This window comes from Corylus avellana, chromosome ca4, assembly GCF_901000735.1.
Source record: "Corylus avellana chromosome ca4, CavTom2PMs-1.0".
Classification (NCBI taxonomy): domain Eukaryota; kingdom Viridiplantae; phylum Streptophyta; class Magnoliopsida; order Fagales; family Betulaceae; genus Corylus; species Corylus avellana.
The window spans coordinates 29009134-29032834 of record NC_081544.1 but is presented as its reverse complement, the minus strand read 5'-3'; the positions used below and the strand labels follow the sequence as shown (position 1 = coordinate 29032834).

General features: G+C 35.9%; 2 protein-coding genes across 2 annotated transcripts; one reads left to right on the top strand and one right to left on the bottom strand.

Annotated features, from left to right (window-relative positions):
- Positions 1-2123: 2123 nt before the first annotated feature.
- Positions 2124-4044, bottom strand: LOC132178578 (probable xyloglucan galactosyltransferase GT14). Its single transcript, XM_059591021.1, has one exon. The coding sequence runs from the start codon at positions 3715-3717 to the stop codon at positions 2206-2208; it is 1512 nt and encodes a 503-aa protein (XP_059447004.1). The 5' UTR covers positions 3718-4044; the 3' UTR covers positions 2124-2205.
- Positions 4045-18602: 14558 nt separating this feature from the next.
- On the top strand, positions 18603-23451 carry LOC132177103 (disease resistance protein RPV1-like). The gene is made up of 5 exons (XM_059589322.1): positions 18603-19204; positions 19860-20961; positions 21358-21633; positions 21735-22649; positions 22732-23451. Exons 1-5 carry the CDS (start codon positions 18708-18710, stop codon positions 23305-23307), a joined length of 3366 nt encoding a protein of 1121 aa, XP_059445305.1. The 5' UTR covers positions 18603-18707; the 3' UTR covers positions 23308-23451.
- Positions 23452-23701: the final 250 nt, after the last annotated feature.

The following is a 23701-nucleotide window of genomic DNA, read 5'->3' as shown; positions in this document are numbered from 1 at the left end:
ACCATAATTCGTCATCCACAAAATGCGACTGCGAATGCAAAATAAATGTATTATTCACCCATATAGTGCAATTTACACCTTTAGTGATAGCTAAATTAATGTAAACATAGGGTATAAGTTACTATTGAAAATCGGCTTGTAATGAGAAAATGTCAAATACCTTATATACACATGGTTAAGCTTGTACTTAAGCTATGTAGGAAACTTATAATTATAACATACCATCACACTTCGCAGCCAACATTCACGACGATCCATTTGATTGGCATGGACTCAATAGTGCCACTTTATAATTAGTGGCTTCACTCAACTAGGCCACCCGCATTAGATGATAATTGTGGAATAAAGATGTAGTTTATAGCATTACTCTTATTTTATTACAATTTCTATTATACCTATAAGATATACAAATTAGGGTTGGGTATTAGTTTGACTGTCAGTAGAAGCATTTCGCGTACTGATTCGTGAAAGTCAATTAATTAATCGACTTCTCGATATAGTTTTGACCTTTTCGATTAATCGATTAGCCGGTTAATAGATAGTCGATTAAGTTGATTAATTGTCGGTTACAAGTTTTTATTTTAAGAATTATCAACTTTTCTATAACTATAGAATTAGTAAATAAAAAGAAAAAGTAAATATGTGGAAAACGAACCAAAAGGACAACCATAAATTAGCATAACAAAACAATAAGGAAACTTACTAGATAAAATTCAAATTTTACTTGAAAAATCGGTTAAATTAGATAATTGTCGGTTAACCAACGAAAAAAAATTTCTATCACCTATCGAACTTACGTCGAAACAATATTTTTATTCTGCCCACCAACCATCGAAAGTCTGTTGTCGGTAGGTGACAGTTCAGTGGTAGTCGGTAGGCGATAAACGGTTAATTTGTCCACTCCTAATAGAAATTAAGAAATGCTATGTATTAGATTAGTATTAACATTATATCCACAAAAGCTGATATAACGCAATGCCTCAATCAATAAGTTTATTTTCATTCACTAAATGCTACGAAAAACCATGTCACATTAATTTGAAAGAGATGAGAGGATGATAATGAGAATAATGAATATAATTACTTGTCCCGTATATAGTATTTCCTAAACAAATTCTATACCTTGTTTTAACTCAATTTTTCAAATATGCCCTAAAGAAAATAGTTGACTGAAGCTTGAATTTCTCCTCAATAGATTACCAACAAATCCAAACTATAGGATCTAATATACTTTTTTTTTTTTTTTTTTTTTTTGTGGGTTATTTTTTTAGTGAATCACCAGAAATTTAGGCCCTAGAAACGGGGTCTGGCATAGTCTGCCCCACAAACGAGGCCATGAATAAGATCATTCATAAAGGTTAGCCTCCGGCCCCACACTCACTCACATACACATGTGATGGGTCCCCTTTCAACTGTCGGCAAACATTAAACCTTAGAGGGTAAGGTTTAGAGAAAATGCCGCCACTGATCGCGGGCTAAACCTTAACCCACGACACTAATAAAGAATGATAATAAGAATATAATAATGAGACGAGGCAATCTTAAGGGAATCTCTAAACACTTGGCCCAAAGTCCACACAAAGAACTAATTGCAGAACATGCTAACAGGGGATCTTAGTGCTTTAACAACCAACAAGTAACCTCTGCAGAATTTCAGTTGACCAAAGCAATAATTATCTTAGAATGTTATTTGAACAACAATGTCTTGTCAATTAGGTAGAGTATCCGGACTGAATTCTATATGCTTCTTGCTTTCTTTCTTTCTTTCTTTTTCTCTCCAAAATGTATAAAAATTGAGAAAAAATGTCATCTACTTTGAAGAAGTTCCATTTTATTAGTACATATTTGCAGAACTGATAAGTGATGCAGAAAAAAATATGAAGCAGCTGTTGGGAACTTGGGAGATAAGCAGTCAGGAAGTTTTATACACAACTCCAAACTAGAAGCGGCCACACCCGTCAACGAGTAGCCACCTGCATGAGCTCCACCACATACAGAATTGAAAAAACTAACGAAAAAATTACAATTTAATGGAAGAAGTTGAAGAAGGGAAAAGCAGAGAAAATTCATTGGCAGAAATGAATGAATATATGCAAGATTGTGTATTCTGGAGCCAAGGCATAAGAGCATTGAATGATATAATTATACATTATACTTTTGCTTTGAAATTTTATCTTCTTTTTTTTCTCCTCATATTCAAGGATTCTATTCAAATCTCTCCCACTCAGTAAAAGTGTACTTATAATCATCCGCTTCAGCAAAACCAACACCAGGATCGCCACCCTCCCTAATCACCCTCCTAACTCCTTCTACTCTCTCAAGAACACCCTTCACCGCCAAATCAAATGCATCCTCAAAAGTCTCTAATCTCGACCTGGGATCTGCATAAATAATCCGGGGAATAAGCCCTATGACCTCTTCTCTCATCGCCATTTCTTTCTCCTTTGAAATCCCAAGCAATATCTTCTCCACATTGCCTTTCCAAACTTTCATATCCCTCACAGGTATATACACAGAATACTCAGTGCCATTGCTTGGAAAATGCCATAAATATTGCGCATAAGCAGTACCCGGATGAAAGAAAACCGGAATACAACCTGCCAAAATGGAGTCAAAAATTGATCGCCTGGTGTAGGAATCCCCTGGAGGCTGCAGGCAATAAACAGAGCTCTGAAACACGCGCATAAGATTAACCGGATTGTCACACTTGCTCCCATCAGAGCTGCAATCTATAAATTTGCAAGCCCTTGAAGATCTACATTGTTCAATAGCCACACCTCGAAGAGAATTGGTAAGATCAGGGCGAGGTGCACCGGCAAAAGTAAACAAATAACTCCGGTTTTGCGTTTTCATCTGTTTTTGCCACTCAAACACTTCACGGTCTTTTGAAGGGTGGAAGTCTGTTGGGTAGGGGATAGCAAAATCGTTTTTCCAAGAGCTTGCTTCGACAGACAGCATTGTCATGTTCTGGGATTCTGGCAGAAACCTTAACTTGCTACCCCAGTCCGAGGATTCGTCTGTTTGTCTTCTGAAATCCCAAGAAATCCTCCCGGCCACGAAGAAATGGTCTCTGCCCGACATTTTCTTCCACTCGGGTTTTTCCGCCAGCCACCGGAGAAGGTCCTGCGCGGAAGAGTCTCTCACCGATATGTTAGGACTCCAAAGGAATTGACTGGCATCTAGACCGGCATAAAATGGCACAAAAATTGCGGAGGCTTGCGAGGAATCATTGGTCAAGCACTGGTACTTCTTCATCTTGTTGTGGAAAATGACTTCTAACAAGAATTGGTTTGTGGAAAACCAATTCTTTTCCGATAAAACCCCTTGGGTATTTTCAATTTCAGCACCGATACCGGAATTCACCATGTATGGGCACATGTTGAAGCTGGTTCCTCTGGTAACCGTCTGACAATTCTCGAGAAAATCATAGTTGAATCGGCTGGGCAGATCATGAACATATATGTATCTACCCAGGCAGGGATCTAGATTACTCTGTGTTCCTACGAATGGGTCTTTGATAGACTGATTGGTGGCAGAACTGGTTTCATTCTCCAAAATAACAAGTGGATTTGGTTGATTGAACAAAAAAGTGACTTCATTTTTGGCACCCATCATTGTTGAATAATCAAAGCAGGATAATACGAAGCATAGAACAAAGAGGACGAAGATGACTAACCAGAGCTGCTGAGAGCATTTTCCGATGATGGGTTTCTCCATACGCTCCTGAAAAGGGATTTCCAGCAATCGACTCCTATCAGTCAAATCTCATTGCCAAAAAGATTCTGACAACTGAGAAGTTCATAGAGCAACAGAAAGAACTGAGCTATTGAGTTGGATATGCATTTATGATTTGTGTTAAGAGCTTAGCCCAATTGTGTAGAGAACAAACTACAAAATTAAAAACTTTTGAAGTGGCGTCCGTTGGATGAAGGGAACTTTGTCTGGATTCGTGTAAGGTGGGGAGCAAACCTCCGTTACTTTGTTGGGAAACTAAAGTACAAAATTAATAATCGTCCGACACTTTACCGTTTTCTCTCCCTCTGTAATTTTCCACGGTACTCTGCATGCAAGTATGCAACTCCCCTGCCTCTAGCTTTTGTCTTTATTAGAATAAAACTATGAACACCAGACCATACCTGAACTTTTTGATTGAATCACGGAAATTATTTGTCAAAAAATTGTGAAAGTAAATTTTATATAGACTTTTTTCATAATAGTAGCCTAATTATTAACAACTTGAACATCCAAATCCAAAAATTTTCCCTTCCCTTCCCCTGTTCTGTTCTTATTCAATTCAAAGTAGAGTCGCAATGTGCGGCGAAGGTTTCCCAACCGTAAGTTATGGCATAAATCCGGCTCCTGTTAGTTATATTATTCACGGGTTACGACCCATAATAGAAGTTTCAGCTTTAAGAAAACAGAGTAAATTTGTCGGTGGACACGTCAAACGTAAGACTAAAGCTCTTCTGTAACTGATGGTAACGCTCAAATCACGGGGGGATACGCTACTTCAAATAAAATAAAATAAAATTCACAGAAAATCTGCTTTTTAGTGTTTAGGATAAATGCGATCATTTTTTATTAAAAAAAAAAAAAGCTTTGGCAAATAATTAATTGATGAGTTCGATATCCATATCACCGACCACACGCTTTCCTTCAAGAAGAAGAAAAGAATCTATTTCTAGTCAATGTATTCACATGATATGGATAATCTGAATATAAAACACTTGCACGCAATTCATATATACTTGATCTCCAAGTTAAAGCCGTGTTCTTGATGAACGCGCTTAAGTCTTCATTGATTATGATCTCTATCTACCCATTGCTCTATATATACCAACGGCCTTCAACATAATCTCCCAACAAACTCATCTTCCAAGTTCCAATTTTCTGACTTCTGAGCAACACTTGGGAAAATGTCTCACCACGGAAATCATTGTCTTCCACATGTTGAGGGACACCACGGCCAGCACGGTCATGGCAAAGGGCATCACGGCGGAGAGCATGGTCATGGCGGAGGAGGGCACTGCCATGAAGGTGGACATCACGGCGGGCATGGTCATGGTCATGGGCATCATGGAAAGGGGCATCATGGAGGGCCTGGCCACGGTGGAGGACATCACGGTGGGCAGTGTCATGGCGGAGGGCATCATCCACATGGTCATGGTGGGGGACATCATCCGCATGGTCATGGCGGAGGACATCATCCACATTAGAGAGATGAAATTGAAAGACGGTTAATTATCTTCTGGTGCCTAGTTTGCTTGTTTAAAGTCAGTGAAGAATAAACCCCATAAATATATTTGTGAAATTATGGGGGGAGAGTGAGAGATATGCAGTTGAGCTCTGCTTTGTATTGAATATATATTTGAAAGCTGGTTTGGTGTTTACATGGACGATCGACTTCGGATTCTGATTTGCTTTTAAGCTTCTAATTTTGGTTACAAATTTTATATGTGCTTTTCTTTCCTTGTACTGTGCTTAATTATACACAAAATAATAAAATTGGTAGCTGAAAACTACTCTTACTCCATTTGCTTATTATGAGCAATACTACACAGTTTTTTTAAAGGGAAATTAACGCTAGCTCCAGCTTGCCAAACTATGGCTGGATCGAACAGTTTCTTATGATATAAGACCATGCGCAGGCCCATACATTACATCGCGGGGAAATGAGGGATAATGTGGTTTGGTAGGTAAGGATGTGATCGACGACTGCCGGATTGCCCACATCGAGTGGTGACAAAGAATCTAACTAATATTCAAGTTAATGCGCGACTAATCTCCCCTATGAGGCATTTTCAAACATTAATGCTTGGATAGGGTCCAAATACCCATCAGCAAAGTGTAAATTTTACGAGAAAGACAGCCCACAAGTCCTACCATTTTTGGCTAATCTGTCTTTCCTCCGCCTACAGTACCTTTCACATAGACTATTGTCCATGAATGATAAGTAACATTATTTGATACATTTGTAACCACGAATGAGCAAAGGGTTAGACCCTGTATATAAGAAAAAGGCGGCCCCAACAGGAAGGGGGGACCTTTTGGCCAAGAGAAAATAGTCATTATCCGCTACACCCGCCAATACTAATTGTTCATGTTCCCTAACCATCGCATCGTATCATCTCTTCCTTAATTAATCTCTCTTTCTTTTGCTCACTTGTTGAACGATTAACATGTATTATTTTTTCCGGATATCGATTGAAAGAATGCGCAATCCCAACTTTTATATAAGTTATATATATCGCACAATTATCTCAAATTCCAAGCAGCACTACTACTTTTCTTTGCTCACGTAGAGGAAGATTCTAAGTAAGATTTTTTTTTTTTTTTTTTTTTTTAACTACAAACTCACACATATGTTAGAGTATAGTCTCGGTTGACAAAAAATAAAAAATAAAAGAGGCCAAGTTGATCCTTTTTTTTGGCCCTTTGTTGGTCTAATCATTATTTGGTCTATTATTGGTCATTTGTTGACCTAGACCGATTTTTGGCCCTTTGTTGGCTTAATATCTTCGGCTTTTGTGGTATTGTTTAAAACTTAAGCCTATTTCAGCCTATAGTTGGCTTTCATCTTTAACCTATAGTTGGCCTATTTCAACCCATAGTTGGCTTTCTTTTTAGCTCAAAGTTGACTCTCTTTTGGCTCATAGATGTCCTTCTTTTGTATTGTTATTTAAAGTGTCGCCGACTGCCTCCGAAAAAAAAAAAAAAACTCAAGGTTCCAAGATCTTACGCCTTGAGTTTGAGGGAGGATGTTAGAATATATTAGAATGACCCTAAAATTAGGGATTTGATGAATATTAGATTAGCCTAACTATAAGGATTTGATCACGATTTGATCACCATAAATTAGAAGATTTGATTAAGATTACATTTATGTGTAATTAAGCTCTATAAATAGAGCATTCTGTAGAGTAAACATATCAAGCAATAAGAGCATAATGTATCCCTTTGAGCTTTATTTGTGAACATAGGTCATAGACCGAACCATGTGAAATATTTTGTGTTTATTTATTTTATTTCTATTTCTATTTCTTTATGAACTTTTACAATATATATACCAGGCATTCTAATTGAAGTATATATAATGACTTATCAAAAGTCAGCACATGCATCAATGCCTTCTGCCGACCTCACAGATAATTAATAGTCCAAACATGCATATGGGTCCTCTCGACCGCGTCTTCAACAACATCTGTAAAATTTCACCATTTTATAGAAATTTTACTTGTGGATGTGCGAATCCACGATTTGGTAAGTAAAAATATACCAACTTTTGTTGCGTACGTGTGATAGAACCTCCTTTTGTTTTAAACTCTATCACTTTGCATTTTATAAAAATCGGGTTAATTATCAAGTGCTATAACCATTTTGCAAGTCATACGTCTTAGAGATAGGTTTTACATGTAAAATCAAAACTTCTATTTTCATTTACATTTTCTTTTCTATATATAACTCACAAACATACCCATCGTAAAAAGCAAATAAAATAGTTGATTCCATGTAGTAATGTAAAACAACAGTTTAAATCACAACTACGTATCATAATAACTCACAAACATGCTTACACATATACACAAACATTTACTTGTCACTTTCTTTACTTTGTTAAGTGCATGCATCACCTTTGCTTAATCACCGGGTTTGATGGTATTTTTCTCCTCTTTTCTTGCGCATGCATTGATCGGTTAAGCGTATGATCCTACTTAACGGCTGAATTTTGTTAAGCATATTATCCCACTTAATTGCAGAGTTGCTACTTGCTAGTCTTTCCTCGCATTTCTTAGCTAGGAGTGTATATATAATCTCACAAACTACTGAGTTGCTAGTCTTTCTTTCTCGGTTCCTAACATTGTGGGGTGTGAAGTATATAATCTCACGTCTCCAAAGGGTAGCTCAATCGGTTAGAAGCCATACTTTATAAAGCGGAGATTACTAGTTCGAATCTCCATTCTCTTCTTGTGTGGATATATCAAAGAAAAAAGTATATAACCCCACTTAACTACCATGTTACTCAACTCATACTTTCACAACCATTTTCTGTAAAAGCATATATACTTTTAATTACTTCCAAACCTTTTTTTCTGTGAAAAATTTCTTCTTTCAAATTCATTTTCCTCTAAGCATGCAAATAGTATGGAGACATTTCATATTCATGTGAAACATCTTTAAATTAGCAGAGCTCATTACCACAATGAAATCATGCCCGTTTGTCTTTGACCCCTCCCTCTAATTTACAATTCTAAAAAAATCTCTGTACTGCTGCATAATTCATGCACTGATATATGCACGATTGTCCTGCTGAACGCATTCCTAAGATTCTGTGTATTTCCATGCGTCTGTGTAAACGTGATAAATTGGGACCCACCCATGATGATTGCCTCAATGGTCGTTGATCTATTAATAATGCAACTGATGAGTTGGATGTCCATATCACCCACCACGCGCTTTCCTTCAATGCATTCACATGAACATTGTCCTCCCTAAGCGAGCACTACAATCACACGGATAAAACACTTGCACGCAATTCATATATACTTGATCGCCAAGTTAAAGCCGTGTTCTTGATTTAACGCGCTTAAGTCTTCATTGATGATCTCTATCTACCCATCGCTATATATATATACCAACGCCCCTCAACATTATCTCCCAACAAACTCATCATCTTCTAACCTCTGAGCAACACTTGGGAAAATGTCGCACCACGGAAATCATTCTCTTCCACCGCATGTTGAGGGACACCACGGTCCTGGCAAAGGGCATCACGGAGAGCATGGTCATGGCGGAGGAGGGCATTGTCATGAAGGTGGACATCACGGCGGGCATGGTCATGGTCATCATGGAAACGGGCATCATGGAGGTCCTGGCCATGGTGGAGGACATCACGGTGGGCATTGTCATGGCGGAGGGCATCATCCACATGGTCATGGTGGGGGACATCATCCTCATGGTCATGGCGGAGGACATCATCCACATTAGAGAGATGAAAGATCATTAGTTATCTTCTGGTGCCTTGCTTGTTATGTCAGTGAAGAATAAACCCCATATATATTTGTGAAATTATGGGGAAGATATATGCAGTTCAGCTTTGTATGGAATATGCAAGAGGGTACGGGCAGGGTTGAAGGGTATTGTGAGAGTTATGTCCTTGTTCGTGTGCTCTTTTAGGGTTAAAGGATCTCATACTCTCACCCGTGTCCTCTGTTTTGGTGATTTAGCCGCTTTATTTGGCCCATTTCTTAACCTTTGTTTAGGATATAAATAAAGGTCTCGGTCTTTTATGGTCCTATGAGATCATTATTGGACTCATTGCCTCCCTTCGGTTTACAGTTTGTGTTTGTTATTGGGGAGTCCAATTTGTTTACTAGTACTCCCTCTTTTATATAATGGAATGTTCTTTTATATATATATATATATATATATATTTGATTTCTTCGGACTGTGCTTATAAAAAATTAATAAAAGAGGTGGCTGAAGAGTACACTTGCTCCATTTTCTTATGGTTTTCATGGCTTCTAATCGCACGGCTTACCTTTTGGGGAAGCATGAAATTCTTTTTTGAGGGAGTGGTGCCACGATCACAATTTAATCAATTATGTAATTTTTTTCAAAGAGCAATACCATTAATGTACTTACAAAAAAAAAAAAAATACCATTCAATTACGGTAAGCTTGCCACGTAAGGCCCATAACTTACTAAATGGGCCCAAACTAGCATCTACATTCTGCACTTAGCCACCTTCGCCCAACAAGCCCAAAGCATAATTAAGACTTAACACTTCATAAAATTGGATCAAACACCTTTCTAAACATGCTTTGGATAGAAAATCTTAAAGTTGGTTCAATTATTATTTTTTATGCAATTTGTGAGAAATCATTTAATTTTATAGAAATAGTTTTCACACCACCTAAAGGGCTGTTTATCAAAATTGGATCAATCATCTAAATGGCTATTTATCAAAAATTAATGGTTAGTAACATGTGTTAGTCTCATAACCCAGGGTTAAAATCATATAATGGTTAATTTAAAAAACTAAAGGTTAAAATCATTAAATGGTTAACTAAATAAACTATGGTTAATGGCATATAAATCGCCTTATTAATCAAAGAATTATGCTAAGTTGAAATCATAAGATATCAATTCCATTGCCCTATACGTCATGTGTCATGAATTAAACTATTATTAAATCATGCATATCATTAGAGATAATTGAATCTTTAAAACTCTTATGATTCCCTTTAAAGGGCATTGATCCATTCTCACTAAGCTACTTCAGCCCAATGTTAATGGCCTGCATGTCTAAGCCCAACATTTTGGGCCAGCTCACAACTAAGCTTGGCTAAGGTAAGGATTCTAGGTATCATCTTACGTTTTGTTTACGAAAAACCATGTCATTATCTAAGCCAAATTTCACGATCTAGAGAAAAAGAAATAAATGGGAAACTTCATTTTGGTCCCCTAAACTTTTACCCGATTTTACGAACCCCGAACTTTCAAATATCTCATTTTGGACTCCTGAACTTTCAATTACTCTCAATTATAACCCTTCCGTTAATTTTAGCTGTTAAAAATACAAAAAAGACTAAAATGTCCTTGATTTTCATTTTTTTTTAAATAAAAAAACGTTTTGGAAGTTGAAATTTTATACAAAAGTCAGGGGTATAAACGTTATATAATGTTTAAAATATGACAGATGGGTTTACATTAATAGTAATTGAAAGTTCATGGGTCCAAAATGAGAGATTTAAAAGTTCAGAGAGGGTTTGTAAAATCGAGTAGAAGTTCAACGGACTAAAGTGAAGTTTCTCTAAAAAAATTAGTCAAAATTACAATTAAAGTTCTTTAAAGTTACTTATATAATTCAATCTCAATATCTCAATTAGTATAGGATTAAAGTGAGGGTCTAGGGAAAGGGATAAAAAGGGCAGTTTAGGAAACGAGAAATTGAATGTTTGATGTTTCCCTTTTTGGAGCCAAGAAGATCAAAAAAGATTGTTCGTTCATTGTCTTTTCATTTCATAGGTCCCAAAGTAAATAATGTTGTCTAAAGAATCATGTCCACTTAAAAAAAGATATTGTTTTTATTTTTATTGTTGTGTAGTAGAGTATGGTATCAACAATAATTGAGATTCAAATGCTATCCTATATATGTAGGACCTCTAAATATTTTTACCCTTTTGAGTTCGATTCACAAGGTATTATGAGATTCACATAGTAGATTAATTATGGTATCTACAAAGGGTACAGCTAAAGTAAAATTTATAAAATATAAGATTTTAAGTTATTAATGATGCTCTCTAATATGGTTTCATCTCATCTTAGTAATAGATTTTTTAAGACATGGGATTATAATATTTCTTTTTGTATGAGATATTAGATAATATATAAGACCGTAAATTACACAAATAAAAGAAAGAAAGAAAGCAGAAAGCATACGACAAGATGATTCACAGCTCAACGTGTTATCCTTATCTCCTTATCTTTTTTAAAGGGAGCACATCTCTTTATTAAAATCTGCCACGTCTAGTCAACTTTACATTTACGATATTCAGAAATCCATTATGGCTTATGCAATGAATGAACCGGGTCGTGGAACAGGGAAGAAGGGAGTTGCCGACAGACACGTACACTGGTGAATATATTTTTCTGTGGCGAGAATTATATTTTGCATTTATCTTTTTGGATGAATAATGGGCACGTTGGTTATATATATGTGTGGCAAATACCCCACGGGCCCCACCGTAACCAGATAAAGCCACGTGTATAATGGAAAAATTGACCCCACCGCCCACTGCCCATCCTATAAATATTCGTTCGATTACATAAATCATCTCACACTACTTATCTGCTATTCAATATTTCAATATTTTGAAAGAGAAGGAACCAAAATTCGGATTTGTGAGAAATTGTTGGGCTAATGTCTCACCAGGGACCTCATGACCACCCACCTCACGGTGGGCATGGGAAGGGTGATCAAGGGCCTCCGGGCGGACGTGGTCCTGGCGGAGGACAACCAGGCGGACATGGCCCTGGCGAAGGACAGCCAGGTGGACATGGGCATGGCGGTGGACATCAAGATCATGGGCATGGCCATGATCACAAAGGACCGGAGCATCATGGTGGCCCCGGTCATGAAGGGGGGCATGGTCCAGGCAGAGGACCTGAACAACATGGTCATGGTCCTGGCGGAGGAGGACATGAGCCACATGGTCATGGTCCGGGCGGAGGACATGAACCACATGGTCATGGTCCTGGTGGTGGTGGTGGACATCACCCCCATTAGAGAGGCCGTTATCTTAGGCTTAGCTTCCTCGATCGATCGGATGCTGCCTAGCTAGCGCCTGCATGCCTTAATATTTGCAAATAACATGGTGTCTTTGTAAGATTTAGCAACGTTTCAAGTAATTAAGAGAGCTCATGATGTAATGGTTCTCATGTTTGTGTGTTTCTAGACCATATGTTTGTATCTTTACCTCTGTTACTACCCAATAAAACGGTATCCATTATCCAAAGAGTATTGTGTTTTGCATAAACGAGACCAAATTTGAACGCCCTTAAATTTTTTTTATTCTAGCAAGAGATAGAAACTCAAAATTTAAAGTATAGAGTGTTCTAGAGAAACAGAAAAAGATATAATTCTCTGTGCATGAAAATTGGACTACTATGGACAATTTGTAGTATTAATAGCACTTACTCATTTCTATTCACTAATTACAATTAATCACTTAATTTTGTTAATTTTTTGTTTCTTCAATGTACTTTTTTGGGCTTTAATTATGGTTGATGCTTATGGAATATACTTTCAAAATTAGTGGGTGTTGATGATTATTGTTAATGCAGTTTTCTAATTGGTGAAAATTGAGTGAGGGTAACATGCAATGCACAGAGAATAGTAGGCAAAAGAACTTGCACAGGTGTAAACCAACGGGAGATAGTTCTGATGTTGAAGTCAACAATGAGTTCTTAGAGGAGGGAAAACATAAGGAATATAAGTTTGTATTTTCTCTCAGAGAAGATCCCTATACCTGGTTTGGGCTTCTCCTCTTATGGCCTTCAAGGCTAATTAAGTAGATGGATTTCAATCCAATAGGGTAAGCTAATTCCGTATATTGCAGTTCTAAGAGATAGCTCAATAGGTTAAGACCATGTCTAAAAAAACGAAGGTCACTAGTTCAAATTTTTTTTTTCTTCTTATGCGGACATGTAAAAAAAAAAAAAATTCCATATATTGCACGAACTCGCTTGAACGTACACCTTCTCGAAGCCTCACGATGGGCCTTATATATTCTAGTGGGCTTATTAGGTTCTCGCTGTATTAGGCTCAGTACTTAACAATTACTCCCCAATTCTAACAAGGTTACCGGACCTTAAATATTTAGGGATTGGTGCTGGGCTTTTAAAACTTGTTCATAATAAATGCCACAATTCAAAGTCAATCTCATGGGATTTAGCACTCATATATCATGATTCTCCTATTCGGATGTTACTTCTGTTTTCTGTTCAAAATGTATAAGTATCGTCTTCTTCTTTTACATTTCTAATTGTCTTAAAATTTATAAATTTAAGATTTTATTTAAAACGATGCTCTAATATGGTTTATCCATAACTTGTTAATTGAATTTTTAAAATATAGGATTATAATAATTCTTTGGGAGCGCCTTCTATCTCCGAGGAATGTACAACCCCTCTCTTACCACCTCCAATAAAAATTGAACAAATAAGTTAAAAGCATAAAATAAATTGAACAAAAATACAATACACCAGTTTAGCCAGCTAAACTAACCCATATTTCTGATCATTCTTGACGGTAGTGTTCGGCTGGGGAGGTGGGGATGGTTTAGGCATTGGTTTATTGGGGGGTTGAAAGTATTCTTGGCTCAAAATCTAGAGGGTTTTGTGGGTATTATCCCTCTCTTGGTTCTTTAGTGATGTAGCGTGATTTAGTGGGCTGCAGCAGATATGTAATTCCAGATCTTGAATCTATCAATGATCTAAGAATTCTTTTTGAAAAACTAGATACTCTCTAGGTTTTGAAGGAAAAAAAGAATAAACGCAACTCTGAGTATATTCTCATTAATCAAAATCAATAATAAACAACAACTGCCTTTCTATGGAGGCTATAAGCATATATTTATAGCCCAAAACTCAAAACCTAACAAAATATGATATAAATACCCCCAAAACCCTAAACCTAAAAAAATAACGAAATAAAAACTCTTAAAACTTTAACCCTAATAAAACAACAACATAAAGTCGGCTAGAAAATAATAAAATGCAGAAAAATAACATAAGCCTTCCGTGTGCACTTGAGCGCAGTTACAGGTGTGATCGAGAGTAGGTGGGCGCTCGATCTTGCGATCGAGCGTAGTACCAGGGGGTGTTCAAACGGGATCTGATCTGCATCATTTAGAGTCTAGAAGCTCATAATGAAGAGTTTTACCCATTTTAGGTGTCAATTTTATGGGAGTTGTTGTGTTAGATCAAAGGAGACCCAAATCTCCCAACAATTTATATGTTCGCGTATGTGAATACTTTGCTTTTACAGTTTTATATTTTGAAGGAACTTGTCATTTCTTAACTGCAGTTTGGAAACTAATGCTCAATATCTAATTTGAGGCACATGCATCAATCTGTGTGAGCCGAGCTATGAGATGGTGGGAGAACTAAAACCCAACGTGGTGGAGATTCATTTGGCACAAGAACGTGTGGTAATGGTTTTTGAGGATAATGTTAGTGTAGAAAAAAAAAAAAAAAAGTTTTCACATTGAAAAAGACGTAAGAAGTGAATAATATAATATTATTGCACTCAAACTTTTGAATGATGTAGTGTCTCAAACATGCTATTTTATGGGTTAAAAGACTCAAATATGTCAAAATAGTGTAAATTCCAGGAGAAAGAGGGAGACAAAAGGTAATGAATAAAGAAAGAGAGGGGAAATGGATGTAATTAAGTGAATTTTCTTTCAAAAATTTGGTATTTTCATATTTATGATATTTGATGTTTTAAATTGACGCAACAATTTTTTTTATTAAAGACTATAAATAATTGAATTTACACACAAGCCTCATTGAATTTATCCTCTAATTCTTTTTGTATGAGATAAGACCATATAAATCAGACAAAGAAGTAAGAAGAAAGCATACGACAAGATAATTCATAGTTCAACGTGTTATCCTTATCTCCTTTAAGCTAGGGAGCACATCTCTTTATCAAATTTGCCACTTATTACATTTAATCCACTTTGTGACGGCTAAGAAAACGAAAAAAAGAAAAGAAAAGAAAAAAAAGAAAGAAGAAAAAGCACCTAATTAATATTTCAGAAATCCTTAAATGGCTTATGCAATGAATGAACCGGGCCGTGGAACAGGGAAGAAGGGTAGTTGCCGACAGACACGTTACGTACGTACACTAGTGAAGATATTTTCCTGAGGCGAGAATTGTATTTTGCATTTATCTTTTTGGATGAATAATCGGAACGCCGGCGTCCTTCTATTCCTGATAATAAGTTTGGTTGTTTATGTGGCGAATTGTCAGTGAAGCACGGGAATTGTTTATTATATTATATATATATCCCCCACCAAATCCAAAACCAGATCAAGCCACGTGTACGTACGTGTAATGGCATAATTGACCCCATGCACTGGCCACCGCCTATCCTATAAATACTCCTCTGATTCTAAGATAAATTCATCTCATCCCCTACTTATCTGCCATTCAATATTCTGAGAGGAAAAAAGAAAAACACCAAAATTCTGATTTCTGAGAAAGCATTGGGCTATAATGTCTCACCAAGCACCTCATGATCAACAACAACCAGGCGGACATGGGAAGGGTGAAGGACAACCTGGTGGACGTGGTCCCGGCTGTGAAGGACAACCTGGCGGACGTGGTCTTGGTGATCAAGGACAGCCAGGCGGCGGTGGACGTCAAGATGGGCGTGGCAATGATCCCAAAGGAGGACAGCAGCAGCAGGGTCGCCCCGGCAATGAAGGGGGGCGTCAGGAGGAGCATGGCCAAGGTGGGCATGGTCCGGGCGGCGGACATCAACCACAGGGTCGTGGTGGTGCCGGTGGAGGTGGTGCTGGTGGTGGTGGTGGACATCAGCCCCATTAATGGGATGCTGCCATCCCAAGGATAATATATATTAATATTTGCAAATAACGTGCTCTCTTTGTAATATGGGACCTGTGTGAGTTTGTGGTTTAGATATTACAAGGATTGATGCTAGCTCATGATGTAATACGTCTGTTTTTATGTGTTTCTAGCTAGACCTACTACTCGGCCACCTGTATCTTTACCTGTGTTATCAATAAAGGAGTACTTCTTTTGAGAAAAAAAATATTGGGAGATTCATTAAGTATTTTGGTAGAATATATATTGAATTATTTTGAAATTATTTTAAGAAATTATGATAAACTTGAAATTGTGTTTATGTCAAGCTTAATGACCGTGTGTTTTTAAGACATTTTTCGAACTAAAATTATGAGTTTGTTTAGTATACATGCAATAACTTGAAAATCTGGTCTGAACGTCAGAAATATGAGTGTTTTTAGGACATATTTAAAGTTTAAACTCTAATACCGTGTGTTTTCAAGACATGTTTCGAACTGAAGTTATGAGTTTAAACTCCTCCTTTTCACATAATAAATGTTTACTCTCATCTAGTTGTATGATAATTATATAGGAGTCTACTAAATAAGATTATTATTATTTTTTAATTACAAAAATTAATGCAGATTTATACCCAACTCTTTGCTTTGGTTGCTATTTATCTGCGAGCACTTTACAATCTAACATAGATTCATGTTTTATTCAAGTGAAAAGAAATAGAGCAAGCATGGATTCATGTTTTGTTCTAGTACAATCCCATGTGGAAAAGAATAACGTACTTGTCTCCATATGTTTTGTACTTCTAACCATGTTTTGGGGTACTTATTTTAAAGAAATGGGCTTTTAAGGTTGGATACGTTGTAAGGTTTGGAAAATTTTACAAATGCTACTCTTAACATTCTTCTTCTTCTTTTTCTTTTTACTTTGGATTCTTTATTTTGTTTATGAGGTTTATAAATTAGGATTTCTTTGTTGGTTGGAAATTCTTATTGAGTTATTTTGTAATTTTAAATGAATTAATGAAGAGTGATAATATCTTTTATTGATTATTCTCTAAAAATTTGCTAGATTTTGCTCAAATTTGTAACATAAGAAATGATTTATCACAAATTTTATGTCAATTGTAAAGATTAGTGTTATATACCACGTTTTTATCTCACAATTATCATACAATGTTGATGTGATAGTCATAATCAACTCTTATATTTTTTAATAAAGATAAGAGGGTTAATTGAGATTGATACATTAGCTCTTATCTTTTTATCATTACCTTTTTTTTTCTTCGAGATTCCAAGGGTTTATGATATATATATATATATTAGGTATAGAGACTATTTACAAATGGGTGTATATAAAGAGTAATGCTACTTACTCTTCCATTCTCACACTATACTTCATTCCCACACTCTTTTTATTAGATTAAAATTTCAATAGCTATCAATCTTAAATTTAATAATAATTTTAAAAGTTATGTTATACACAAACATCTTTAAAAAGATAGAAATATAGGAAAATTCTGTATTTATTTGCAATATTGTACTTGTTTTGTAAAATGTTTATGATATTTTAATGAAATAGTAGGACAAGATGCGATTTCTGCTTCAACGATAGGCAACCCTTAAAAAGCAAGGTACGAGACCATGGGCACCACAAGTAGTGCGTTTCGCAGCCACTTGGCCCACTTCAAACTCTTACAGCCACATAAACTTCTTCTTTTTATTTATTTATTTATTTCAATTTCCATCGACTTCGACAAAAAGAAATTTTTTTTTTTTTAAAAAAAAAATTGCTGTGCATCAGGAAGCCTTGTTTTTTTCTTTTGAACAAAGGAGCAGCGACACTAGTGGGGGAAATTATGGTGTGAGGAAATCTGATCTGTTCATTGTAAAAGAAAAATTGAAGGAAAACTCTTTTCATTGCATTTGTAATTATTAATTTTTTTACTTTCTTTTTTAAAAAAAATTAGTGTATTAAAGTTTAAAAAATTTGTAATGTCATCCCTACTATTTTTTTTTTTTTTTGGTGACATGGTCATCCCTACAATTAAGATTTGGGATTAAATGATATTCATATATATATTTGTAATCATTTTTATTATTGAATCCATAATTTTATAGCATATTCATATTAAAAGGTATAATTAATATCCGATTTATAGTGTTCATTAAAGTGGATTTGATGGTTACATCATTACAGTCTAGCCTTAAGGTCCTTATTTCTTTTTACCTTCATATTTTTCCTCATATTCATTATATTTCCGAAATATTATGAATAATTTATCTATTATTTCTCTAATTCAGGAAATTTATTACTTTTTTTAAAAAAAAAAAATTTCCTGAGCAAGGCTTAATAAATCATTACCCTTATCTCCTCGAAGAGATGTAAGATTTGCAAGTAAAAAAAAAAGAAAAGGTAGATTGAAAAGAAAAGGAGGGAACAGCACGAATATTGTACGCCAAAAAGAAGAAATGCCGTTGATTTCACGCGCTATGATGGCTCCACCACCCTTCCTATTAACTCACAAGAGGCAGCCCCCTTGTGCAGTCCAGTCAATCTCAAATTCAAGATCACAACAAGCACCTGCTTATCCATGGCTGCTCAAACCCTTTCATCACCTTCCAAACCTCGTTGGAATCACGACGTTTTCTTGAGTTTTAGAGGTGAAGATACTCGTAAAAACTTTACCGATCACCTCTATACCGCCTTAGTGCATGCCGGAATTCGCACCTTCCGAGATGACGACGAGCTTCCCAGAGGAAAGCACATCTCTACAGAACTGCTAAAAGCTATTCAAGGATCAAGAATTTCTATTGTCGTTTTCTCCAAAGACTATGCTTCTTCCCGCTGGTGCCTTGATGAGCTTGTGGAGATCCTGCACTGTAAAAATACCATAGGCCAAACTCTTCTTCCTATATTTTTTGATGTGAACCCTTCCGATGTGCGAAAACAAACTGGAACTTTAGCCGAAGCATTTGCTCGGCATGAAGACCGGTTTCAAGCGGAGATGGAGAGGGTGCACAAGTGGAGAGCAGCTCTTACTGAAGCTGCAAACTATTCCGGCTGGGATCTCCAAAACGTTGCAAATGGGTATTATATATATGTTCTGTCTCTTGTGCTTTTTGATGAATTATTATTATTTTTATTTTTATTTTTATTTTTATTTTATTTTATTTTATTTTATTTTTTAATGTTAGCCTAAAGTTGATCAAAATTAAATTGAAGTTGAGCTAAAAATAGATTGACAAAATTTAAAGAAAAAAAATCTCAATTAACTAAGCACCTTCGGCAAGGTGCTCGAAAAAAGATCAATTGGTTTAGAGAAGTTGGGTTAGAGCTTACCTCATTGATTTGGAGAAGTTGGAGGAGGAATTTTTGGAACTTTGGAGTTCCTTGGTGATTGCTCTTGGTCATGGAAAAAGATCTTGAACCTCAGACATTTAGTTTGTGATAAAATTAAATGGCTGGTAGGCAATGGGTGCTTGGCATCCTGATTGACCCCTATGGACAACAATTGTTTCCTTGCATGTCATTTGGCAGGATAAGAAATTTCTCAGAAATATATTTAATGGCATTCTTAATAAATTTGATATATATTACTTTATTATTTACCAGGAAAATTAGTCTCAAATGACCGAAATGATAATATCCTTTTGACACACACCAATGACTCATATAATTTTCTTCCTTTTCTTTTCTTGTGCTCATGTTGTTCTTTTGTTTTCTTTTAAATTATAATTATCAGGTACGAATCAAGGTTCATCGAGAAAATTGTTGAAGAAGTTTTGTGTGAAGTGAACAATGCTTGCTTGGATATTGCCAAACATCCAATAAGTATAGATTACCGTACTAAAAAGATGAAAGCTTTATTAAATCTTGGAACAAGTGATGTTCACATTATAGGCATCTATGGCATGGGTGGAATTGGTAAAACAACTTTAGCTAAAGCTGTTTATAACCAAATATATAATGGGTTTGAAGGAAGTAGTTGTCTTTTAAATATTAAAGAAATTTCAGAGCAACCCAATGGTTTAGTTCATTTACAAGAACAACTTCTTTTTGATGTCTTAAAAACCAAGAACTTGAAGATTGCCAATGTTGATAGAGGAATCAATTTGATTAAGGAAAGATTCCGTTGTAAAAGAGTTCTTGTTATTCTTGATGATGTGGATCACTTGAAACAACTCAATTCATTAGCTGGAAGCTCTGAATGGTTTGGTCCAGGAAGTAGAGTCATTTTAACAACTCGAGATGAACATTTGCTAACTCAACTTGGAGTACATGGAAAATATAAGGTTGAGGAATTGAATCATGAGGAATCTCTTCAACTTTTTAGTTGGCATGCCTTTAGGATGGCTCATCCAATAGAAGATTACCATGAGCTTTCAATTGGTGTAGTTAATTATGTGGGAGGGCTTCCATTAGCTCTTGAAATTTTGGGTTCCTATCTATCAGGAAGAAGCATTATTGAATGGAAAAATGCATTGAAAAAATTACAAAAATATCCTCACCACCAGATTCAGAAAATACTTAGAATGAGCTTTGATTCACTAGATGATGATACTGTAAAGAACACATTCCTTGATATTGCGTGTTTCTTTGTTGGTATGGACAAAGATTATGCCATCAAAATATTTGATGGTTGTGGTTTTTTTCCTGAAATTGGTATTAATATTCTTATTCAAAGATCTCTTGTGACAATCAATGACAAAAATGAGTTGAGAATGCATGATCTAATTCGAGATATGGGAAGGGAGATTGTTCGTGAACGGTCATCCAACGATCTAGGAAAAAGTAGCAGATTATGGTTTCATGATGATGTCTTACACGTGCTTAACAAACAAATGGTAAGAAGCATAATTAATTACTATATATATATATATATATATATATATATAAACACTTGAACATACACGAGCACATAATATACTTGTTATATAGGTATTCATGAGTTCTATGTTGTTTTTTTTTTTTTTTTTACTAATTAAGCATGCATCATTCCTTGAAAAGTTTATCCAAATAACACATAATAACAGTATGATCTTAAATTTGTTTTTTTAAAAAATTATAAATCATGTCAACAACCGATATAGTAAAAAGGCATGCAATCACATTATTAGCACTTATAATCATGTCTACATCACATTAATGTTATCCTTTCTTCTTTTTTTTTGGATTATTGCAAATATCTAGGCCTACGCAACATCAGGATGTGTTACCAATCCTATTTTCTATTTCTCCAGGGATCAGAAGCAGTGGAGGGTCTCATTTTAAATCTATCTCTACTTGAAGATGTACATTTTAAAACCGAAGCATTTGCAAAGATGAAAAATTTGAGACTGCTACAAATCAATGGTGTAAATCTCTCAGGAAACTATAAACATCTTTCTGATGGGCTAAGATGGCTTTGTTGGCATAAGTGTCCTCTAAAATTTCTACCAGCAAATTTTCGTTTAGAAAGCCTTGTCATCCTTGACATGCAGAATAGTAGCGTCAAACAAGTTTGGAAGGAGATCAAAGTATATAATAAATCTTACATTTCCTTATATTTCTATATTATTTTCAAATGTATAAGTCAAAATTTTCTTTTCTTATGTTTTAACGATTTTTGTTTTGACAGATACTCAACAAGTTGAAAGTCCTTAATCTCCGCAATTCCAAATATCTCACCAAGACACCAAACTTCTTACAAGTCCCAATTCTGGAGATGCTAATACTTGAAGGTTGTACAAGTTTAGTTGAGCTTCACGAGTCCATTGGAAATCTAGAAAGACTTGTTTTGCTGAATTTAGAAGGATGCCAGAACTTAAGGAATCTTCCAAGAAGTACTTCTAACTTAAAATCTCTTGAAACTCTAAACTTGTCTGGCTGCTTAAAACTTGACATGCTACCAGAACAATTGGGGAATATGATGGCTCTAACGGAATTGCATGCAGACAGAATTGCTATTATGCAACTCCCTACCTCCTTTGGTCATTTGAAGAATCTCGAAATTGTGTCATTATCTGGATGTAAAGGACAATCTTCAAAATCTTGGTTATCACGGTTCTCATCGTGGATATCCCCAAAAAGCTCCATTAATCCAACACATTTGCTCCCGGCTTCCATTTCTGGACTATGCTCTTTGAGAAGACTAGTTCTCAACGAGTGCAATCTGTTTGAAGATGGGATTCCAATTGATCTTGGGAGTTTATCTTCACTCGAGGAGTTGGATTTAGGAAGAAACAATTTCCTTAATCTACCTCATTGTATCAGCCGCCTTCCTAAATTAAGGACATTGTGGTTGACTAAGTGCACGAGTCTTCAATCAATTTCAGAACTCCCCGCAAGTTTAACGAGCTTGCATGCAACAGACTGCGCATCAATAGAAACACTCTCAATTTCGTCAAACTTGAAAGGGCCACCTACATTTTTCCTTACTAACTGTCAGAAATTGGTTGAGATTCAGGGATTGGAGAGTTTGGAATTTGGACCATTTATTCACATGGAACAGTGCAACAATCTAGCATATGATTTTAAGAGGAGTCTTCTTCAGGTTTCTCTCTCGATCTCACTCTATGTGTGTGCATGTGCGTGCATTTTTATGATATGAACACTTTTTCTTTTTCTTTTTGTAGTGTTTGTGCAAGCGTGACGAGCTTGAGCTTCGTGCCATTTTCCTCCCTGGTAGTGAGGTTCCAAATTGGTTCAGTCATCAGGGAATTGGATGCTCTATATCCTTTGAGGTACCTCCACTTTCAGAAGGTGAAATCCGGGGGCTGCTCGTTTGCGCTGTCTATGCAGCCAAGAAAGAATCCAATGAGATAACTTCTGCTCCTTTCATGAAAATCAGAAATAAAAGTAGAGGCCACGAAGATATTTTTAGGCCAACATTCTATGCCATCCCTATAACCTGTGAAGATCATTCCTGTGTCTGCCATATACCACTTAAAAGATATGAATTTGAGATGGAAAGTGGAGAGGAAATGGAGGTGTACATCATATCTCAGGAAGACATTGAAGTGAAGAAGTGTGGAATTCATCTACTATGTGATGACTCAAATTTAAGAGATGATGGATATGTAAGTATGGATATGGTGTCTGCTAAGAGAGGTCGAGATGACAATGAGGCTGCAGGACCAAGCAATGATTGTTCTAATGATGAAGAAAAGTGCCCTAAAAGGTCCAGGATGGAGTCTGAAGCACAAGAATGAAAGGACTTTAATTGAAATGAACAAGTGCATTGCTGTAAGGACTTCACCACGTCTCATGTACGTCCATAGCTACTACTTATTAAGGTAATGGAAGGAGATGAAAGGAATAGAATAATCATTTAATCAATAACCTTCGTTTCTTGACATGGTCTCTTGATTCACTTCAGAAAAAAAAAAAGAAAAAAGAAAAAAAAAGAACATGGTCTCTTGATTGTACTACATACTTTTGGCTACTCTTGATTCACTTCTTGGAAGAATATATATTGAATTTTTTCGAAATTATTTTTTCGAAATTATGATTAACTTCAAATCGGGTTTATGTCAAGCTTAAAGACAGTCGGTTTTTAAGACATGCTTCAAACTAAAATTATGAGTTTAGTATACAACTTGAAAA